Source organism: Rhea pennata, chromosome Z, assembly GCF_028389875.1.
Source record: "Rhea pennata isolate bPtePen1 chromosome Z, bPtePen1.pri, whole genome shotgun sequence".
In the NCBI taxonomy this organism is placed as follows: Eukaryota; Metazoa; Chordata; class Aves; order Rheiformes; family Rheidae; genus Rhea; species Rhea pennata.
Window position 1 is genome coordinate 23,850,570 of NC_084702.1, and position 18,503 is coordinate 23,869,072.

Consider the following 18,503-nt stretch of genomic DNA (forward strand, 5'->3'; position numbering starts at 1 on the left):
GTGCTCATCTCTGAGATTTCAGTCACTCACTCTCATACTCACAAAGCAGTGAGACATATATGTCAAAGTGGTCTGGACACAGATGACAAAGGATACTTATTGTCAAGTCTTAATTGCTTCTCAGGGGTTCTTGACTGGCAGTAGCAAACTGTTTGCTGGCTTGACCCTTTATGTACCTTGACCTCAGCAAGGCTTTTGACACTGTCTCCTGCATCCTCAAGGGGAAGCTCTGGAAGTGCAGGCTAGAGGAGTGGACAGTGAGGTAGACTGAGAACCATCTGAAAGGCAAAGCTCAGAGGGCTGTGCTCAGTGGCGCAAAGTCTAGTTGGAAGCCTGTAGCTAGTGGTGTCCCCAGGGCTCACTGCTGGGTCCATCCTGTTCAACTTCTTCATCAGTGACCTGGATGAGGGGACAGAGTGCCTCCTCAGCAAGTTTGTTGATGCTACCAAGCTGGGAGGAGTGACTGACACACCTGAGGGCTGTGCTGCCATTCAGAGAGACCTGGACAGGCTGGAGAGTTGGGCAGAGAGGAACCTCCTGAGGTTCAACAAGGGCAAGTGCAGAGTCCTGCACCTAGGCAGAAATAACCCCAGGCACCAGTAGAGGCTGGGGCTGACCTTGTGGAGAGCAGCTCTGCAGAGAAGCACCTGGGAGTGTTGGTGGATGACAAGTTGACCATGAGCCAGCAACGTGCCCTTGTGGCCAAGAAGGCCAATGGTCTCCTGGGGTGCACTGGGAAGAGTGTTGCCAGCAGGTGGAGGGAGGTGATCCTGCTCCTCTCCTCAGCCCTGGGGAGGCCTCAGCTCGAGTCCTGTGTCCAGTTCTGGGCTCCCCGGTAGAAGAGAGACATGGAGCTACTGGAGAGAGTCCAGCGTAGGGCTACAAAGATGATCAGTGGACTGCATCATCTGTCCTATGAGAAAAGGCTGCAAGAGCTGGGCCTGTTTAGCCTGGGGAAGAGAGTGCTGAGTTGGGATCTTACCACTGTGTACAAGTACCTGAAGGGAGGGTGTCAAGAGGATGGGGCCAGACTCTTTCAGTGGTGCCCAGTGACAGGATGGGAGGCAATTAGCAGAAACTGAAATACAGGAAGTTCCATCTGAACGTGAAGAAAAACTTCTTTACTGTGAGGGTGACAGAGTACCAGAACGGGTTGCCCAGAGAGGTTGTGGAGGTTGTCTCCTTCTCTGGAGATACTCAAACTCAGTTGGACTGCGATCCTGTCTAACATGCTCTAGGTGATCGGGCTTGAGCAGGGGCTTGAATTAGATGATCTCCAGAGGTCCACTCCAACCTCAACCATTCTGTGATACACTTTATGTTCATCAGCTGTTATGTGGTGATCCTTGGCCTTAATCTTATTGACTTCAACTTCCATAAATTTTGGACAAGATTGCTGCCCATTGCATGTTTTTTCTTTCTTCAAAATATAAGAAACAGGCTAACTAGAAAAGACATGGTGTAGGTAAAGTGCTGCAACCTTGTTGCCTTTCTCTTGGTATAAGGAGGCAGGGTCTTTCTGTGATCTGTGCTGTGGCCTTACCAGAGCTCAGCCTCTTTGATCTTGACAGAAATAACATGTTCCTCAATTTTATGACTGGGAGAAGTGTCCTTCATTATCTGTACAAGCCATTTTTATAGTCCTTTGTTCTGCTGTTTCTTCTCGTGCCTATCAATGCTCATGCTTTTTCATTCATATTAGTACCAACCTTAGTATTTCTGTTATAAATCACTACAAAATCTTTCATAAGGATTTTTTGTACTTGTGTTTGTCAGAATCAGTTTAAACTGTTTAGAAACTTCTAGATCAATGGAAGTTTGAGCTGTGGGAATAACTTCATCTTAAAACGTATAAGCTTTTTTAAAAAAGTTTTCTTCATGTTAAGACTGCTTTTAGGTATGCTTTGACAGAAATTATGTGTACTTTTTAAGTATCATAAAGCTACTTGATAAGACTGGACATCTATTTTCAATTGGATTGTCACCCCCCTAGTTACTGCTGTATGAAGCCATCGTGCTTAGTTAATATGCAGGTGAGGTATACATTATTTCTGAAAAGTGTTTTCAGAGAGTAGATGCTGTAAAACATGAAAATATGTATTCTTACAGAACTTGTGCAAAGAGAAAAGTAATTCTTTGGAGAAAATGAGACAGAGGATTGAACGATACAAACAAGATGTTGAGAGATACCATGAACGCAAGCGTCATCTAGACTTAATTGAGATGCTTGAGAGGAAAAGGCCTTGGGTGGTAAGCTTTTGTTCTATTTTCTGTGTTTTTCTAATGTAACCAATTTTTCCTAAAACTGCAGAATTAGTAATGTGATAGCAGTTTCTTTAAAAGACACTTGACTAGATAGCTTGAACATCCTCAGAATTTCCTGGTGCAAACTGGACAGATCTTGGCATACTATTCTTGGTCTAACTTTGATTAGAGTTTTTTTTGCGTGTGTATATAGAGTAAAGATGCTTCTGCCCATTTATCAAAGCCAGCAAAATGGGACAAAAGCAGTATTTTTTTTTTAATTCCTTGCACAGATAACTGTCTTAATTTAAACAGTCTCTTGCCTCCATTTGAGAATGAAGCACTAGTTAAAGCTGATGTGTTTTTTATTATCCTGAGGCAGTATGTTGTTGACTTTGTTTGCATGTCTTATGGGTATTATGAAATACAGATCTAGAAAGTTTAAAAACTTTCAGATAATACTTGTGGAAGACACAAAAAATACCTGTAAGGCATTTCATAGCAGCTTTGCAAATAACAAAGTGTCCTACGGGGATACAAAGATCTTTGTCCCTTGTATCTTGAAGAGCCCCTAGATTCAAGGTATGTGGCTTTACTCCCTTCAGACCACTGTGCTGGCAGTGCAGAGGAGTAGGAGCAGCTATCAAAATTGTTAGATGGGGTAGTGCTAAGGAGGTGGGTTGTATTGTCTGTGCCGTTGGGGATTGACTTCTGCACTACTGAATGATATGAATTTTTCTTATTACAAGTGTCCTGGCCTAGTTAATGTAGTTAACTTGCATAGTTAATATGGAGTAGTTAATTGATTTTTTTCTCTCTTTCTGTAAGATATGTATAGATACAGAGCTCTGAAGCTGGTCAGAAACTGTGAAGGAAAAATAAATTACAAATCTTGCCTGATGCAAGTTAAAGTTGTCTTCTATAAGCTTGAGAACATTGCCTTTACTTAGATGTTTCCTAAGCAAATTTAGACAGACTTCATCACACTTCAGTCTTTCACTGCTCTCTTCTAAACAGATTGCATTGCTCATGGTATTCAGCCCATTTGGCAGGCACACTGAAATCAGGAAAAAAATGACTTTTTGGCCACTGAATCCATATGAAGAGCAGTGTATTTTGACATTTGCTTGCGATACAGAATCAGTATTGTGCAGTATAGACTCAGTATCAGCAAGTACACAAGCCACTTGCCCGTGGATACACTGTAGTTGAAATCAAGACTCATCAACATAATCGCTCTATTAGATAGAAAATATTTGACTGGTCCCTTTTAGCCCTAGCTTCAGCTGTGGGTCACTGAATCACAGAACAGCAAAATTTCACATTTCATCATGATCTGTAAATGTACAAGATTCCTACTGTTTCATTGTTTGTCAAATCCTTCAGATAGATCTCTTGATATTCTCCTATATTGCAAAATCAAGCTCTCTCTCAAAGAAGATGGTATTCTTTTACTAAGTCATATTCTGTGTCATCTGCTGTTAAACTGTTTAACTCTAAGAGTAAACTTTTTTGATGCCTTAAAATAGGGTTTAACAAGATTGAGACTAGCATGGGAGTATAGTCTTCCTTCTGTGGATCTTCCTCTTCCCTTTATCCTTCTCAGAAAGGCAGTTGTGTAGTTGTAGACCAAACATAAGCTGCTGTTTGGAATTGCCTGTGTAAGGAAATGGAGTTACTAGGTGAGCCTCCAAAACAACCAGGATGTAGGTATATAAACACTGCAGTAGACAAACATAATGGAGAAAACACTTTTTACAGGCAGCCTGAAACAGATCAACTGAAGTAGGTCACTGTTTTGATGATGGTAGATTCTCTCTTGATCTTAAAGAAAAAGAGCACGTCTAGGGCTGAACATAGTTTATACTATTTGACCACTGTATCACAGTATAACTGTGTTTTTTCTGAATACTCTACTACTCTTCACCTGAGAATACCTTCAGAGTCAAGTGCTATAGCCAGCTGATTCTGTATGTGGAGATTTACAATCATTAATTATCATATTCCTTATACACCATTTTAATATATCTATATCTAAATATTACCTAGACATACCTATTTAGTTTATCTTTTAAGCATCGGCTTTAAATTCCATTAAATGGACCCTAGAAATCTTTTAAAAAAAGATTTGGGCTCAAGCATTTAAAGGGCACTTTTTGCACTTTAATGGGCCTTGCATCAAATTATCTTAATGTCATCTACAACTACTGAGCAGATTTAAGGAGCTACAGTTTTTTGACATAGCCTTTCTTGCATAACTCTTAAAGAAGAGGGGTTTCTCACCCCTCCGAGCCTAAACTTTAAGTAGTGTTGTATATTATAAGACTTGGTATCTTGAGGTATTTTAGAGGCATGGGGTGCTATTCCTCAAACTGTAAATGTCTAGAAAATCATAATTTTGAAAATGTGTTTTAATCAAGCTGTCTCCACTCTTCTTTTCTTCCTTTTCCATTCACAATTGAGAAAAGCTTTATTAGGTGTCTTGGGTGTGAATAACTCCTGGGAGGGATGAAATGCTTCAAAAGTTCTGCAGATGTCTTGCTTTGTGGGTAATTGCAAGGGTCAAGATTGTGCTTAAAGATTACCGAAATACATAGGTCTAGTGAAACGCAGATTTTCTTACAGTATTAAAGGGATTTTCTCTATAAAAACAATATCATAACAGTTTCTAGAGAAACATAGAGAAAAATCTGAAGAAATTATGCGCAATTGTGTGTGTTTTCTTGCTTTTACTTTGAAATATGATGCCTTACTTAGAATAGGGCTAAATTCTGAGATTATTCTGTCAGCTAAGTAGAGATTTAATTGCTTTACCTTTTTAGCTATTTATAATGGTGACTACTGATTGTACCCCACAACCATGAATGATAGCAGCTTTCTTCAAAGACTTTATGGCTTTATGAAAAAGCTACTGTGAAAAAAGAATTTTGATTTAATAGCCTGAGTTTGATTTAAGAGCTTGAGTATTGTTGATTAATTATGTATTATTGCAAATGGGGTGATTAAATAGCTAACTGGGGAAAAAGTGGTGGAGGATAAAGCAAAATTAGCTGATTCAGTTGAAGCTTGCAAGCTACCTATCGTTTTTTGCACTTTAAAGCTTGGAATAATCCAAGTTTATGGTCCTCGGGTCATAACAATTGTTGAACTTCAGATTCTTTTTCTTTTTTTTTTTTTTCCAGACATCTTAATGTCAAAAATTTACTTGTTTCTCATAAAGGTAGTAATGATTCTATGAGCCTTGAGCAGTTTCTTCCAAAAACTTCTGTGTTCTTGGTGGGAGTAGTTTTTGTTCACTGCATTGCTTACTATCTTTTTCTTCTCAGGAATGTATCTCCCTGGATAGTGACTTCTTTGGTATTTATGCTGTGTGGGTGGCTTTTCTTTTTTTCTTTTTTTTTTGTCTTCTTTTAAGTTTTATTCCTCTCTCTCTCTCTCTCTCTCTCTCTCTCTCTCTCTAGTTTAGTTCAGGGTTGTTTCTATAACTGGCTCTGATCCTCTGTCTAGCTCTTCCCTTCTCTTTCATCTGAAGCTTTTTGTGGTTATTTGCCCCTTAGTTTCAGGATTTCTGTGTAAGTTGTGCTCAAGCTATAGAAAGGAGGGGCTAAAAAAATTAGTCTTTCCACCTCAACCTAAGATGGACTTAGGGTCAGGGTAATTGCAGACAAGCTGGTTGTTTATTCTGCTGCTTGAATGGCGTAAGTGTATGTGTATTAAAAGCATTAAATGTATGTGCAGTTCATTGGAGACTAAATGATCTGTTTCTCTTCTTGTTATACTGACCAATAACAAGGGATTATTTGAGTAGTCACTCTAATACTAGCTTCTGAATGAGATTTTTGTCCCAAACTCATGTACAATTAAATGAAATGCTAGAGCAGTATCAAATCACATGGATTAGAAGACAAAATCTATTATTTTGCTTGAAACTCTTGCAAGGAATATGAAAATGTTCGGCAGCAGCATGAGGAAGTGAAACAAAGTCGTGACCAGGCCAAGGAAGAGTTGAAGAATCTGAAAGAAATGCAATCTCCAGTGACAAAAAAAATTCAAGAAATTGGAGAGTGTTATAAGAATCTTGATATGAAAATCAGAGATAAGGTAGGTATTTTAAATTTCAAGTTAAAGTATTTAGCATTCCAGGTGTTCCATGGTCAGCTTGGTAAAGTTTAAAGCAATAACATTTTTCTTTCTAGTGTGTCATGATAATTTTTTTTGAAATACTTTTGGTTGTTAGTCACTTTCTTTATTCCATTAAAAGCAATAAAATTCAAGGAATGCATTTCTTACTAAACTTTTGATAGTCACCTTAAAAATACAGTCTCTTGGCATTAGAGCAGCCATATTTTAGAGTTTCTCTCCATAGAACCTTAAAAATTTTCAGGTACATCCTGATAGATAGATAGACAGATAGATAGATATTTTTATCAAATTAATTGTGTGTTTTCATCTATTCTGTATTTTCAAGTTGTGGATACTTAGTATCTTCTGAAAATTTAGCCAATTCAGGCTCTTAGTTTAAGCTAAATTATGTTATTTTTTGGCTTAAATGCTCTCCTCTGACATTTAACCTCATTCCATAAGTAGAGCATAACTTTTAAACAGAGAAATCCTGCATCAATTGTGAATATTTTCATGAGTAAAAGAATTTAAATGAGTAACCAGCTAGGTATAACAGCTTAGGATCTCTTTGAATAGCTGTTTTCTCTAAGGATATGGAAAATTACAATTTCTGCATGAGAGACACAAGTACTGTGATTCTCCACAGGATTTTAACTGTCCTGTACTGGGTGTACTATCCAATTAGGCTGCAGAAATCATGCTGTAGGCACCAGCAGACGATTTATGAGGGATAGCCAAGGTTAACTGATAACATGAGAATATCTGCTGCAGTGAATTCTATTTGAAGAAAGCTGTGATCAGATCTAGTGATCTTACAACATGCTCTATTGATGTGAAGACACCTGTAGAAGACTGTTGTTGTGGAACAGCTTGTAGAGTAAGGGTCTGAGTCTTTGGCAGTTAGCAGTGCAGTGTCAATTAATATACTCTTGATGTGCTTTTTGAAAAAAAGATTGGCAATCATGCAATATCTTACATATAAGCTGCTGCTAAAATCTCAGTCCAAATTATCTGTTTTTTGTGTAGCTTTCTGTGAATCTACTTTAGCAGATAAAACATCTCTAATAAAGGCAGATTGTTGTTTGTATCATTCCAGTTTTTGTTTGGGTGTATGATGTAAACCAAACCAGCTGATACTACTTACAGCAGTACATTATTACTAAGAAAACTCCTTGCTAAATGGGTCCTTTAAGAAGAAAGCATGCAAGAGTGTTTGAATTTTGTGCTTTACAGTAGCTTAAGATTTTATTATGCTGTGATTCAAAACATCTAAACTTTGCAAAATGTTGCAGGTTTGAAGTTTTTTTTTTTTTTTTTTTTTTTTTTTTTAAGAGTAAATATGCTTCCTTAGAGGGATGTTAACAGCTGGAAGCTTGAGATTAATTTTCATAATGCAGTAAGGGCCTTCATGCTTGTTATGTGCTAAGCTGTGTTTTCACGGTTTGGTATTATCTGCTAGGTTTTAATCATATCTCTCATTTTTAATTAATGTTTCACTGATACATTCTTTTAAATAGGAAGGAATTCTGCTGTGAACCACTGTTGTTTATAGAAAAACTACAGTTTATAGAACACAATCTTTGCATTAATATAGCACAATACTTCTGTTTGTATGAAAAACCTAGAAAAAGCGTTTTAGTTTTAAGTTGCAGAGAGCATGCCCAGAATAGATGCTTTTGTTAGAGTATTGTGGAAGCAAAATTGAAGAATGTACTAGCTAATCTACCTGAGCACTTGAATCAACCTGTTTCTTTGCTGAATTCAAAGTTGTGGATTAAGACTCTGATACACTAAACATTTCCAAGATTAATTTTATTCCAAAGTATTGGAATAGTTTGGGCCCAGAGAATGAATTATGTGCATTTTCTTCTCTTGAAGAACTTGTGTAGAGTCCAAAATCTTGACATAGCGAAAAGAAACTTAAAGCAATAAGCTCTATGCCTGGTTATGACATGAATGTTTGAATTACATCAGACATTAGCAAGATGTTTAGGTAATTACATATCTTCCTTTGCATTTTTTCTATTAAGAGGTATCCTTAAGATAAATAAATAGCTGTCTATTAATCTGTATAGACTCTAATAGTTCTTGATATTATTACAAAACCAGTATGTTACAGGCATACTGATACTTTCTGAACTTTTGTGCCAGTAGCTCTTTTTTAGATATTGGTACCTGTTTCCCTCACACATACTTTTTTTTTTTTTTTTTCTTTTTTTTTTTTTCTCCCTGGTCTCTGAAAATGGAGTCCTTTATTGAAGGAAGAGTCAGTGCTGTCTACACTGTGATGAGACAATTCTTAACCTAAGGCAAGACCTCAAGGCTCTTAAATACCATACCTTAAAATTGCTTAAATTAGCACTTTTTTGGGAAGTTTTCATTTCTTCAGAGACACTGCTTGAATTTACTGAAACTTAAAAATTGATTTCTTTAACTGCAAACATTTGATGAGTATGTCATAGATAGTGTGCTATGAACAGCACGAATTGATTAATGAATGATTTTATTATGAAAGAAGTATAACTGTTCATAGCATAGAAGTTGATTTTTAAGTCTACTTTCAGCTTGGCATTAAGTGTAAGCAGTTTAGCACTGGAAGACCTCTCTATTTGAGACACACAGACCTGTAAGTGACATGACTTTCTTCAGGCCTTTTGGTCTAGACTTGTATCAGTTATCCAATAACTATAAACCTGACTGCTGCTTTAGGTCTTACTCTTTGATGAAGGATATTGGTGTGAGAGCAGATAAAAGATACCTCTTCTGTATGTCATCTTTGGGCTTGTTGGCAAAACGCAAGACATACTGACAGATTTTGTCTGGGAGGAGCCAGACTGAAGGTAAAGACAATATTAAATCTAGGATGAAGTTGGTGCATCCAGAGACTGCCTGGCAATTTCAGTTGTCCTCCCTCTGTTTTAAAACCCTTTTAAGAATTTGGTTAGAGTAAGGAAAGCTAGTGAAACTTTGTGCTTTGGATGCTGGGGATATTCTGAAGAAAGAGAAGTCTGCCCATTTTTGCAGGAAGCGAGTGATAAAATTTTGGATGAGAAGCCTAGAATAGTTCTCCCTCCAGACTCTTCAAAGGTATTTACACAGAATGGACTACTTAATGCTGTTCTGCATTTTGCTATTTTGAGTAGTATTTGTTAGTATAAAACAATGTGTTGTGGTCATACCGTCAAAAATGTAAAAGCAATTCCTATTTTTAGATTATTTCTTACAAACAGTAGATAAAAATGTAACTGCAAAATTGAATTCCACTTCCCTCTTACTGTGCTGGCTTTGAGAGCTTTCAGAATTGCTTTCTGAGCATTTTGCAGCTGACTGTTTCCTGGGAGAGACATTCCTCTTGAGAATGCTTACCTGAGGTTTTTCGAGAGAGAGCGTCATGGAATCAATACTTTATTGCAGTCAGCTGCAAGATCAAGGTGTACTGTTTCATGTTGCCATCATGCAAACAACTGCAGAATCAAGTTTTAAATTTGTATGCATCTTTTAGGTTGCAAAAGGGGGAAGATTCTGCATAATTTTATTTATTTTTTCACTCTTATTGCATCATAGCTTTTGCACTGTGACTTTTGTAGGAAGAAATTCCATCCAGTGCAAGGGTGCTGTGTTTTTTTTTTCCTTTTAAGATCTGCACTGGAATTTAACCAAAATATTTCCATCCCTCTACTGTCTTCCACTATTGTATATATTATATTTTCAGACCTTGTGGCTCATGGAAGGAGAAAGTAAACTTTTAGAGAAAGCACGGTATATTTCCACTGTGTAATCACACTCCTAAAGTCTTTATCAAGTCTGCAATTAGTAACTTTTTCTGACTATTTTTCCCAGATGAGATTCTTTTAGACTTGTTAAGTTGCTGCACTGCAATTTAGTTATCTTAAAGTGGCAATAAGAGAGTGTAAGAAGTCCAGAGGTTGCCGAGTTCTTTTCTTCCCGTCTCACTGCACTTTCCAGATAGCCTCTTGATGCAAAGAGATTTCATTGACCTTCCCAGCTCCTACTCATTTTCCATCGAGGAGCTTTCTCCATAGAGGAGGTCCTATCAGAGACAAGTGGTAAAAAGGATGACATGCAATGGGCACCATCTGGAAAATGGGAAATCCTGATTAGATAGTAGCTTTTCTTTTTTTTTTTTCTTTTTTTTTTTTTAAAAAAAAACATGAGGGTAGTTGAATAGTGGAACATGTTGTCCAAAAAGGTAATGAAACCTCCGTATTTGGAGATGTTGAAGACTTGACTGGGCAAGGGTCTGGGTTGCCTCTAAGACCGACTCTGAGCAGGATGTTGGACTGAACAACAGTCCAGCTCCCTTCTAGCCTCGATTATTCTGTGGTTCTGTGGAAGCTGATTAGGTTAGGGAAAGAGTAGAGATACTAATGTCTGTGCATCAGCCAACAAGTTGTTATCGTCAGCTGTGGAGGCTTATAGCTCTAGCATGATGAGCCTCAGAGGTAAGATGGCCTCTACAGATGCTGTTTTGGCTGTTCCTGGGCTTAGGAAGTTTTTCTCTTTCCAACCAACTTTACCAGAAAGGTTAGCCTTACAACTGAACTGTAATTTTACCATGATCTTAGAGAGAGACAAGCATTTTGAAGTTTAAGGGTCTAACTTTAATACTTCTGTTGAAATCAAGACTGGAGTTGCTTTCATTTCAGACTGGATTATGAGCCTTCCTTTATCTGTCATATCTGAATTTACAGATCAGTTGCTGGTGTTGCACTGTTGTGGACAGATTAAAAGCCAGTATTCAGTTTTTCACAAATTTCTGAAGATGCATCTGTTACAGATACAAGTAGGACTAGTAAAAAACTGATGAGTAGGTTTTTTTCAGTAGTGAGCTGTGAAGTAAGTGCTTGATTATGCATATATAGATTGTCCTTACAAATATGACTGGCTGCTTTTTACAAATACAGCTGTAACTGAATTTATACAAATGTCTGATTTAAATATGTCATTGTATACAGGCTGCTGAAATCAAAGACACTTCTCAAAAATGTAAACAAAAGCAAGATGCTCTGGAGAAGAAAGATAAACAAGTAAGAGGCTTGATCAGTATGACTTTTTTGGTGCTTTGCTAGTGTATTAATTCAGTAATGGCTATAGTGCATGCTGTGTTTAGGTAGAATTCTACTCCTTAAGTTCTCTAGTGAGATACGTGCATGTTTTGTGTTCTCTCCTGTCACTAAGGAGGAAAATCTCTTTCTGGAGAGGTTGGAAGAACTTTTAATCACCACGGTCCCTCTAGTACACGATGATTCTTTGCATCTTCTGGGCAAAACGGAAGCACCCTGGCAATATAATGCCTATTAGTAAAATAGAGTATAACTAAGGAGCAGGTTTATGGTGTATAAAATCATTTATCTTGATGAAATAAACTTTCAGAATAAGTACTGTTTACTGCATATTCATAAGCTGTCCTTCTATCAACTACTGGATTGGAAGGCTACAGCTACTGTGGTAGCTCAAATACCCTCAAATATTTGAGAGGCTAGAGTTGTTGCTTCTGTTAGCTAAGACTCTGCATCCAGCATTTTTTAAAACACAGTGAAAAAAAGGTGCTGCAAAACTGAGTTACTGATCTGAGTACTTGGTCAAGAAATGTTAGAATTAAACACAAGGGGGCAGAGTTAAAGCTGCACATTCCTGTTTTGTGTTTCAGGTTTTGTGTGGTCTTAGACTAACTTTGAAATGTGTTACGGGAGTTTTTAAGCTTCTGGTTATGTAAAAATAAAGGAACTTTAAAAAACAGATTTAAAGGCTTGATTGTAGTTTATATCTTAAAATCTTATCAGTTCATAAAGTGTCACTGGAACAGCTTCTTAAAATTTTAATGCACAGTTACATCAACATTTAATACTTGTTTCATTGATATCTTAGTTGTCTTAGGTTTTGTATACTAAATTCCTTTAATGTTGGAAATATTCGACATTCTTAGATTGAAGAAATTAATCAAGCTTTGAGAATGAAAAAAGATGAAGAAATGGACAGACAGAAAAAAATACACAACACTCGTAAGATGATAGAGGACTGGCAGAATGAGCTCAATACAATGGGTGTCTGTGAGAATCTTCAGCCACAAATTGATGCTGTTAACACTGAGCTGAAACGTTTGCAAGAAGAAAGGGCAAATATTGATAGTGATGTTAGTGATCTAGCAACAGAGAAGGATAACCAACAGAGGGAAAAGAAAAGTAAGTCTCTTGTTTGTTTGTTTTAAACTGTTCTTACAGAACCTACTTGCTGTCTTGCTGTGGTGAAATAATTTCTGAAATGGTTAAATCAAGCCTCATACTTGTATTTTTCTTAAATATATAGCATTTTTCTTTGCTGTTACCAGTTTTATTGCAAGGATCATGAATAGCTTAGTGAGTAAGGAGACTGCTTTGCTAATTGTATTTTTTTCTGTGATTAGATGAAGCTGGATTCTTATTAGTAGAAGACTGAAAAGTAAAGCCAGTTTAGTTACTTTTGAAGATACAGTGTTTAAAATGATCTTTTTGGCAGGACATTAGCAACTCTTCCTCCCTTTGTCTTTTTTAGGTGAACTTCAGCTAACCTTAATTATGTTTTGTTCCTTTGTATTAGTCTAGGGTTCCTGCCCCCCCCCCCCTTTTTTTTAAGAAACAAAAATGGTAGGTTAGTGCTTTTTGAGTGTTCTACTCATTTCTTGATGACTGTTCTACATCTATGCATACTCGTCTATCTGCACTTAATATATCATAGAGTCCAAACACCGTTAACATATCTGGCTGATTGTATATCTAATGTACCTTAAGAAGAAATTTTGGTATAGAAAGATTATGTATTTTTTTTCTGAAGGAGTAGAAAGTATTTAATTTCCTTTCTCCTGAGTAGCAAATCCTTTCTTGCACAGTCTGCTGTTGCACCTTCAGATTTCTACAAACATGAAATAAACTCCAGAAATTTCCTACTGCACTCACTGCCTCTTTCCTCTTAGGGTATTTTTGATTTTAAATATAAAGGTAGAACCAGATTTGAAGAGAGATACCTCTAGGACTAAATGTATATGATTTTTATGATAAAGTGGTACTGTACCACCACATTTGCTTATGCTTTGAGAAAAGCTTCATTTTATTCCAGTATTTAAATTTTAATTAGTTCTTAAGATTGCTTTAGAATAAGTGGTATCTTGTTTGTGGGAAGATAAACTCTTAATTCTTATCTCCAGTTAACCTTATCACTGGAGTAGTGTAGTCACTAAATATTGGAAAATGCTATGTTGTGTTTTACTGTGGACTCTGTTTAAGAAACTGTCTTAAATTACAGGAATAACTGGTTGCATCGTAGAACTTGATAATATAATGAATATGAAGGAAGAGAAGCTTAAAGGGAAATTCGGAGACACGCACTCTGCTCTTATGTGGCTAAGAAAGAACACAGACAAGTTTAAAAAAAATGTTTGTGAACCCATGATGCTTGCAGTAAGAAAATTTACTTGTATATCATACTAACCAATTAATGTTTAATTTCTTGTTCTTTATGTTTTTCAAGAGTGTCTGCTGCATATTTTAAAACTAGCTGCCAATTACATACAGCATACATTAGCATAGTGAACTATTTTTAATTCCAGTTCTGTAAGCAGTGTAGTAATACATAACATTGAGTAAGATAGGGTGAGTTTTTCCTTTCCAGTGAGCTGACCTTTCTCAAGGTGCCCATTGCAGATTTCCTCTAAGGTACATCCCATTACTGAGGCTTAAGTGGCTTCTTAAAAAAGCCATGGTATCTGCAGTTGAACTCTTAGCACCAGCTGCTCAGCAGAGGTTACAAGATGTCACTGTGATCCCCAGGTGTTTTGTAGCTTGTTTTGCCCAACTAACTGCAGGCACAGAAACACTTAAATCTACTTTTTGTTTCATTTTGGTTTTTTGTTTGTTTGTTTGTTTTGTTTTGACAGTCTTTGTACTATTTGAGAATAGCAGGACTAAACTTCCAGAGACAAATAATTTTTCTAGAGGATTCTTCCACTCTTATCCCAGCCACATAGGATGATCCCAGCCTCCATATAATGTAAAGAGGAGGAAGAACTCTAGTGAGCTTTTCCTCTTCAACTTCAAAATTGCAAGCTTATTTTACTAGTGTATTTTGAGAATTTAAATTTACTGAACATTGAGAATTACATACCAATTCTTATGCTTTGTAGGAATGCTGTATGCATCGTGCTGTATGCAGAATGTATGTTTTCTGCAGCTGTATATGCTGTAGAAGCATTCAAAATAGCTATTAGATAGTCAATGTAAAATACAAAATATTTCCTGTTATTACCAGGATTTTCTATTTCTTCCTGAAAAACCACATCAGGTTAATTATATGAGTATCTTTGTCTGACCTTTGCTTTTACTTTTAGGCCTCATTAACCTCTGTAACATCCACAGATGTCTGAATTTGTTTTCTAAGATATAATGTAAATTATTCTCATTTATTTATAAATGCCAGTTTTAGAAGTGTAAGTATATCCAGCCTTTAGCTGAGTCTAGGTTATTAAATTTTGCACTTCTGTGTAATTTTATCTTCATACTTCACAGATAGAGATATAATACAAGTCAGCTACTGTATTTTAACATTCTATTCAGATACAAAAAGCTTCATCCATCTTAAACGGTGGATCTTCTTTAAGAAGTAGAAGAGAATTCAGTCTGGCTTTGTTATTCCGGAGCTTCACAATTCTGTATTCAAATTTGTTGGTATTCACTCTGTCCAAGTCAAAGGGAACTGTGTGTGAAAGCTTTGGAATGTGGAGTTTTCTATATTTTGATTCCTAATCAGAGACTATGGAGTCTAGTTGTTTCTAAGCAGTGAGATAGGCTTAGTAGCACAGGAGCAGAGCTAGTAGAGATGAAATGGTGGCAGTAGCAATTATAAGGCTAGGACAAAGGAAAAGGAGGAGGTGACGTGGCAAAGGCAGTGTTAGCTCCAGGAACACTGAGAAACATATAGATGGCTTAAAAAGTGAGCAAAAGAAAGATATTGCTGTGCTGGTTTCCTCCAGAGAGGATTGGTTGCAAAATGGTTGGGAATAGGTCTTTAAAGACTTTTAAACTTTGTCTTTGTTTTCGTTAAACATAGGTCTGGATGTCATCTGACTGCTTAAAATATTGGTGGTGGTGGTGGAGGGGGGGTTAAGTGTGATTGTATCAAATTGGTCTCCCGTCATTACCTGTCTTTATCTTTTTTAAATGAGCAGATCAACATGAAAGACAACAGACATGCTAAATATGTTGAAAATCACATTTCTTCAAATGACATGAGGGCTTTTGTTTTTGAAAGCCAAGAAGATATGGAAATGTTTCTTCATGAGGCAAGTAGTCACAGATTTTTAAAACTGACTAAAACTGGTATAGGAGCCCCATAGTTTTAGGTTTTTGTTTACTAATAAGTTCATTTTTAATAGGTTTTCTAGATAATATCAGCATAATAGCTAATACAAAGTAGTCAAAGGTTTTCTTCTGCTTTAATTATAAACAAGATTTTTCAACGTTTAGACCAACTGGAGGCATAAGGAATAAGAGGAATAATTTTGTTTTTAGAAATACATTGGTCTGGCTTGACAAGGCTCAGGAGAAAAAACTTTGCAAAAAAAATGACAAAACTAGGAAACTGCTAATTACGTACCAAGCATTTTCAGTGCCTTCTGAACAGAGAAAGGAGAGGACATCATCTGTGAGGAAATAATGGTCCAAGCAGGAAATCAGGATTGTTTTTCCTAATGCTCCTCTTTCCTGGAGCAATGAGGAAATGCAGATTATTCCCTCTGACAGGCAGAGATGATTTAAAGGAGGAAAGCTACAAGATACATCATTAGCTGTCATAGCACTTCTCAAATGCTATCCACAGGAATAGTGTAATTAATGACAAACTATCCTGCGTTTTTCAAAGACCCATTTGCCCTTTGCAAAAGCTTATCATAATTATGTAATTGAACCATAGTGTTGTCATCTGAGGTTTTGGGAGCTCATCTTGCTTCCATTACTGTGGAACTTAGTGCAAGCTTCTTTAAAAGGCCAAACTGATCTGTCATGTGTATCTTTCATCTTTTCTGCCCTGTTAGGATCAGGTTTTACAAAGCCTCTGTAGCTACTGATCTGCCAGTTGTTGTGCAAACTGACTATACAACCTGAAAGAGAGAGGGCTTCCTTATTACATCCATGAAAATTAGCATCCAGCTTAACTACTTAGATGGAGCACCAGGGTGCAGATTTCTTTGTTTTGCTTTTATTTTTACTAACGTACATTACTTTCATGTATCACTATTAACTGAGGTTGGCTTTCAGAGAACTCACTTGTGTCTGAACCAACTTGGATTTTTGTGACTTCTTGTATGGCTTATGATTCATAGAATCAGTAGGGTTGGAAGGGACCTCTGGAGATCATCTAGTCCAACCTCCCTGCTCAAAAGGGTCACCTAGAGCATGTTAGACAGGGTTGCATCCAGGCAGGCCTTGAATATCTCCAGAGAAGGAGACTCCACAGCCTCTCTGGGCAACCTGATCCAGTGCTCCATCATTCTCACAGGGAAGAAATTCCCCCTCACAGTCAGACAGAACTTCCTGTGCTTCAGTTTCTGCCCATTGCCTCTTGTCCTGTCACACAGGACAACTGAAAAGAGTTTGTCCCCATCCCCTTGACACCCTCCCTTCAGGTACTTGTACACATTGATAAGATCCCCCCCTCAGTCTTCTCTTCACCAGGCTGAAGAGGCCCAGCTCTCACAGCTGTTCCTCATAGGGCAGATGCTCCAGCCCTCTGATCATCTCTGTAGCCCTATGCTGGACTCTCCAGTAGCTCCATGTCTCTCTCTTGTAGTGGGGAGCCCAGAACTGGACACAGTACTCGAGCTGAGGCCTCCCCAGGGCTGAGTAGAGGGGCAGGATTACCTCCCTCCACCTGCTGGCAACACTCTTCCCAGTGCACCCCAGGAGACCATTGGCCTTCTTGGCCACAAGGGCACGTTGCTGGCTCATGGTCAACTTGTCATCCACCAACACTCCCAGGTGCTTCTCTGCAGAGCTGCTCTCCAGCAGGTCAGCCCCCAGCCTCTACTGGTGCCTGGGGTTATTTCTGCCTAGGTGCAGGACTCTGCACTTGCCCTTGTTGAACCTCAGGAGGTTCCTCTCCACCCAACTCTCCAGCCTGTCCAGGTCTTTCTGCATGGCAGCACAGCCCTCAGGTGTGTCAGCCACTCCTCCAAGATTGGTAGCATCAGCAATTTTGCTGAGGGGCACTCTGTCCCCTCATCCAGGTCACTGATGAAAAAGTTGAACAGGATGGGACCCAGTACTGAGCCCTGGGGAATGCCACTAGCCACAGGTCTCCAACTAGACTCCATGCCACTGATGATGACCTTCTGAGCTCTGCCATTCAGCCAGTTCTCAATCCACCCTATTGTCCACTCAGCTAACCCACACTTCTGAGCTTCTCTAGGAGGATGATCTGGGGGACAGTGTCAAAAGCCTTGCTGAAGTCAAGGTACACAACATCCACTGCTCTCCCCTCATCTACCCAGCCAGTCATTCCATCATAGAAGGCTGTCAGATTGGTTAAACATTCCTTCAATAAGTAATTTTATTTTCATGTAGTGATTTCTTTTCTCCTTTTTTTTTCACTGAATTATCTAATGTAACCTATGTTTAGATGCGCGATCGTCAGAAGCTGAAAGTGAACGCTGTGTGTGCGCCTGCTGAGTCGTGTGCTGAAAACAAACCTTCAAGACCTATTGAAGAATTACAGTATGTATCAGATTAGTCGGTGGGGGGTATTTTTAAATATAATACTTTGTTGTCACTGCTGCTTATTAGGATTTTCTTTGCAGATCAAGTTATTGCTAATTCAGTTCAGAATTAGTGGGATTTTTTTTGACCCTTCAGAAGTTTCAGCTTCCTTGCCTATCAAGTTTATTTGTGATTCTCACTTTTTTTTTCTCCTCTTTAGCCGATATGGATTTTTCTCGTATTTACGAGAGTTATTTGATGCTCCTCGTCCTGTGATGAGTTATCTTTGTGCCCAGTATCGTGTTCATGATGTCCCAGTGGGAACAGAGAAGACCAAAAACATGATTGAAAGGGTGAGATATCTTAAATAGCACAAGCACACCTATGTTCTAGAGT

The 18,503-nt window shown here is 37.9% G+C and overlaps 1 protein-coding gene across 1 annotated transcript in view; it reads left to right on the top strand.

Annotated features, from left to right (window-relative positions):
• SMC5 (structural maintenance of chromosomes 5) overlaps positions 1–18,503 on the top strand; it is a 49,652-nt gene that overhangs the window by 6,217 nt on the left and 24,932 nt on the right. Inside the window, exons 6-13 of the mRNA XM_062599263.1 lie at positions 2,110–2,250; positions 6,184–6,345; positions 11,343–11,414; positions 12,314–12,569; positions 13,666–13,820; positions 15,584–15,697; positions 18,031–18,125; positions 18,328–18,460. Of these exons, the coding sequence (XP_062455247.1) occupies positions 2,110–2,250; positions 6,184–6,345; positions 11,343–11,414; positions 12,314–12,569; positions 13,666–13,820; positions 15,584–15,697; positions 18,031–18,125; positions 18,328–18,460 (1,128 nt within the window). The remainder of the gene's footprint in view (positions 1–2,109; positions 2,251–6,183; positions 6,346–11,342; positions 11,415–12,313; positions 12,570–13,665; positions 13,821–15,583; positions 15,698–18,030; positions 18,126–18,327; positions 18,461–18,503) is intronic.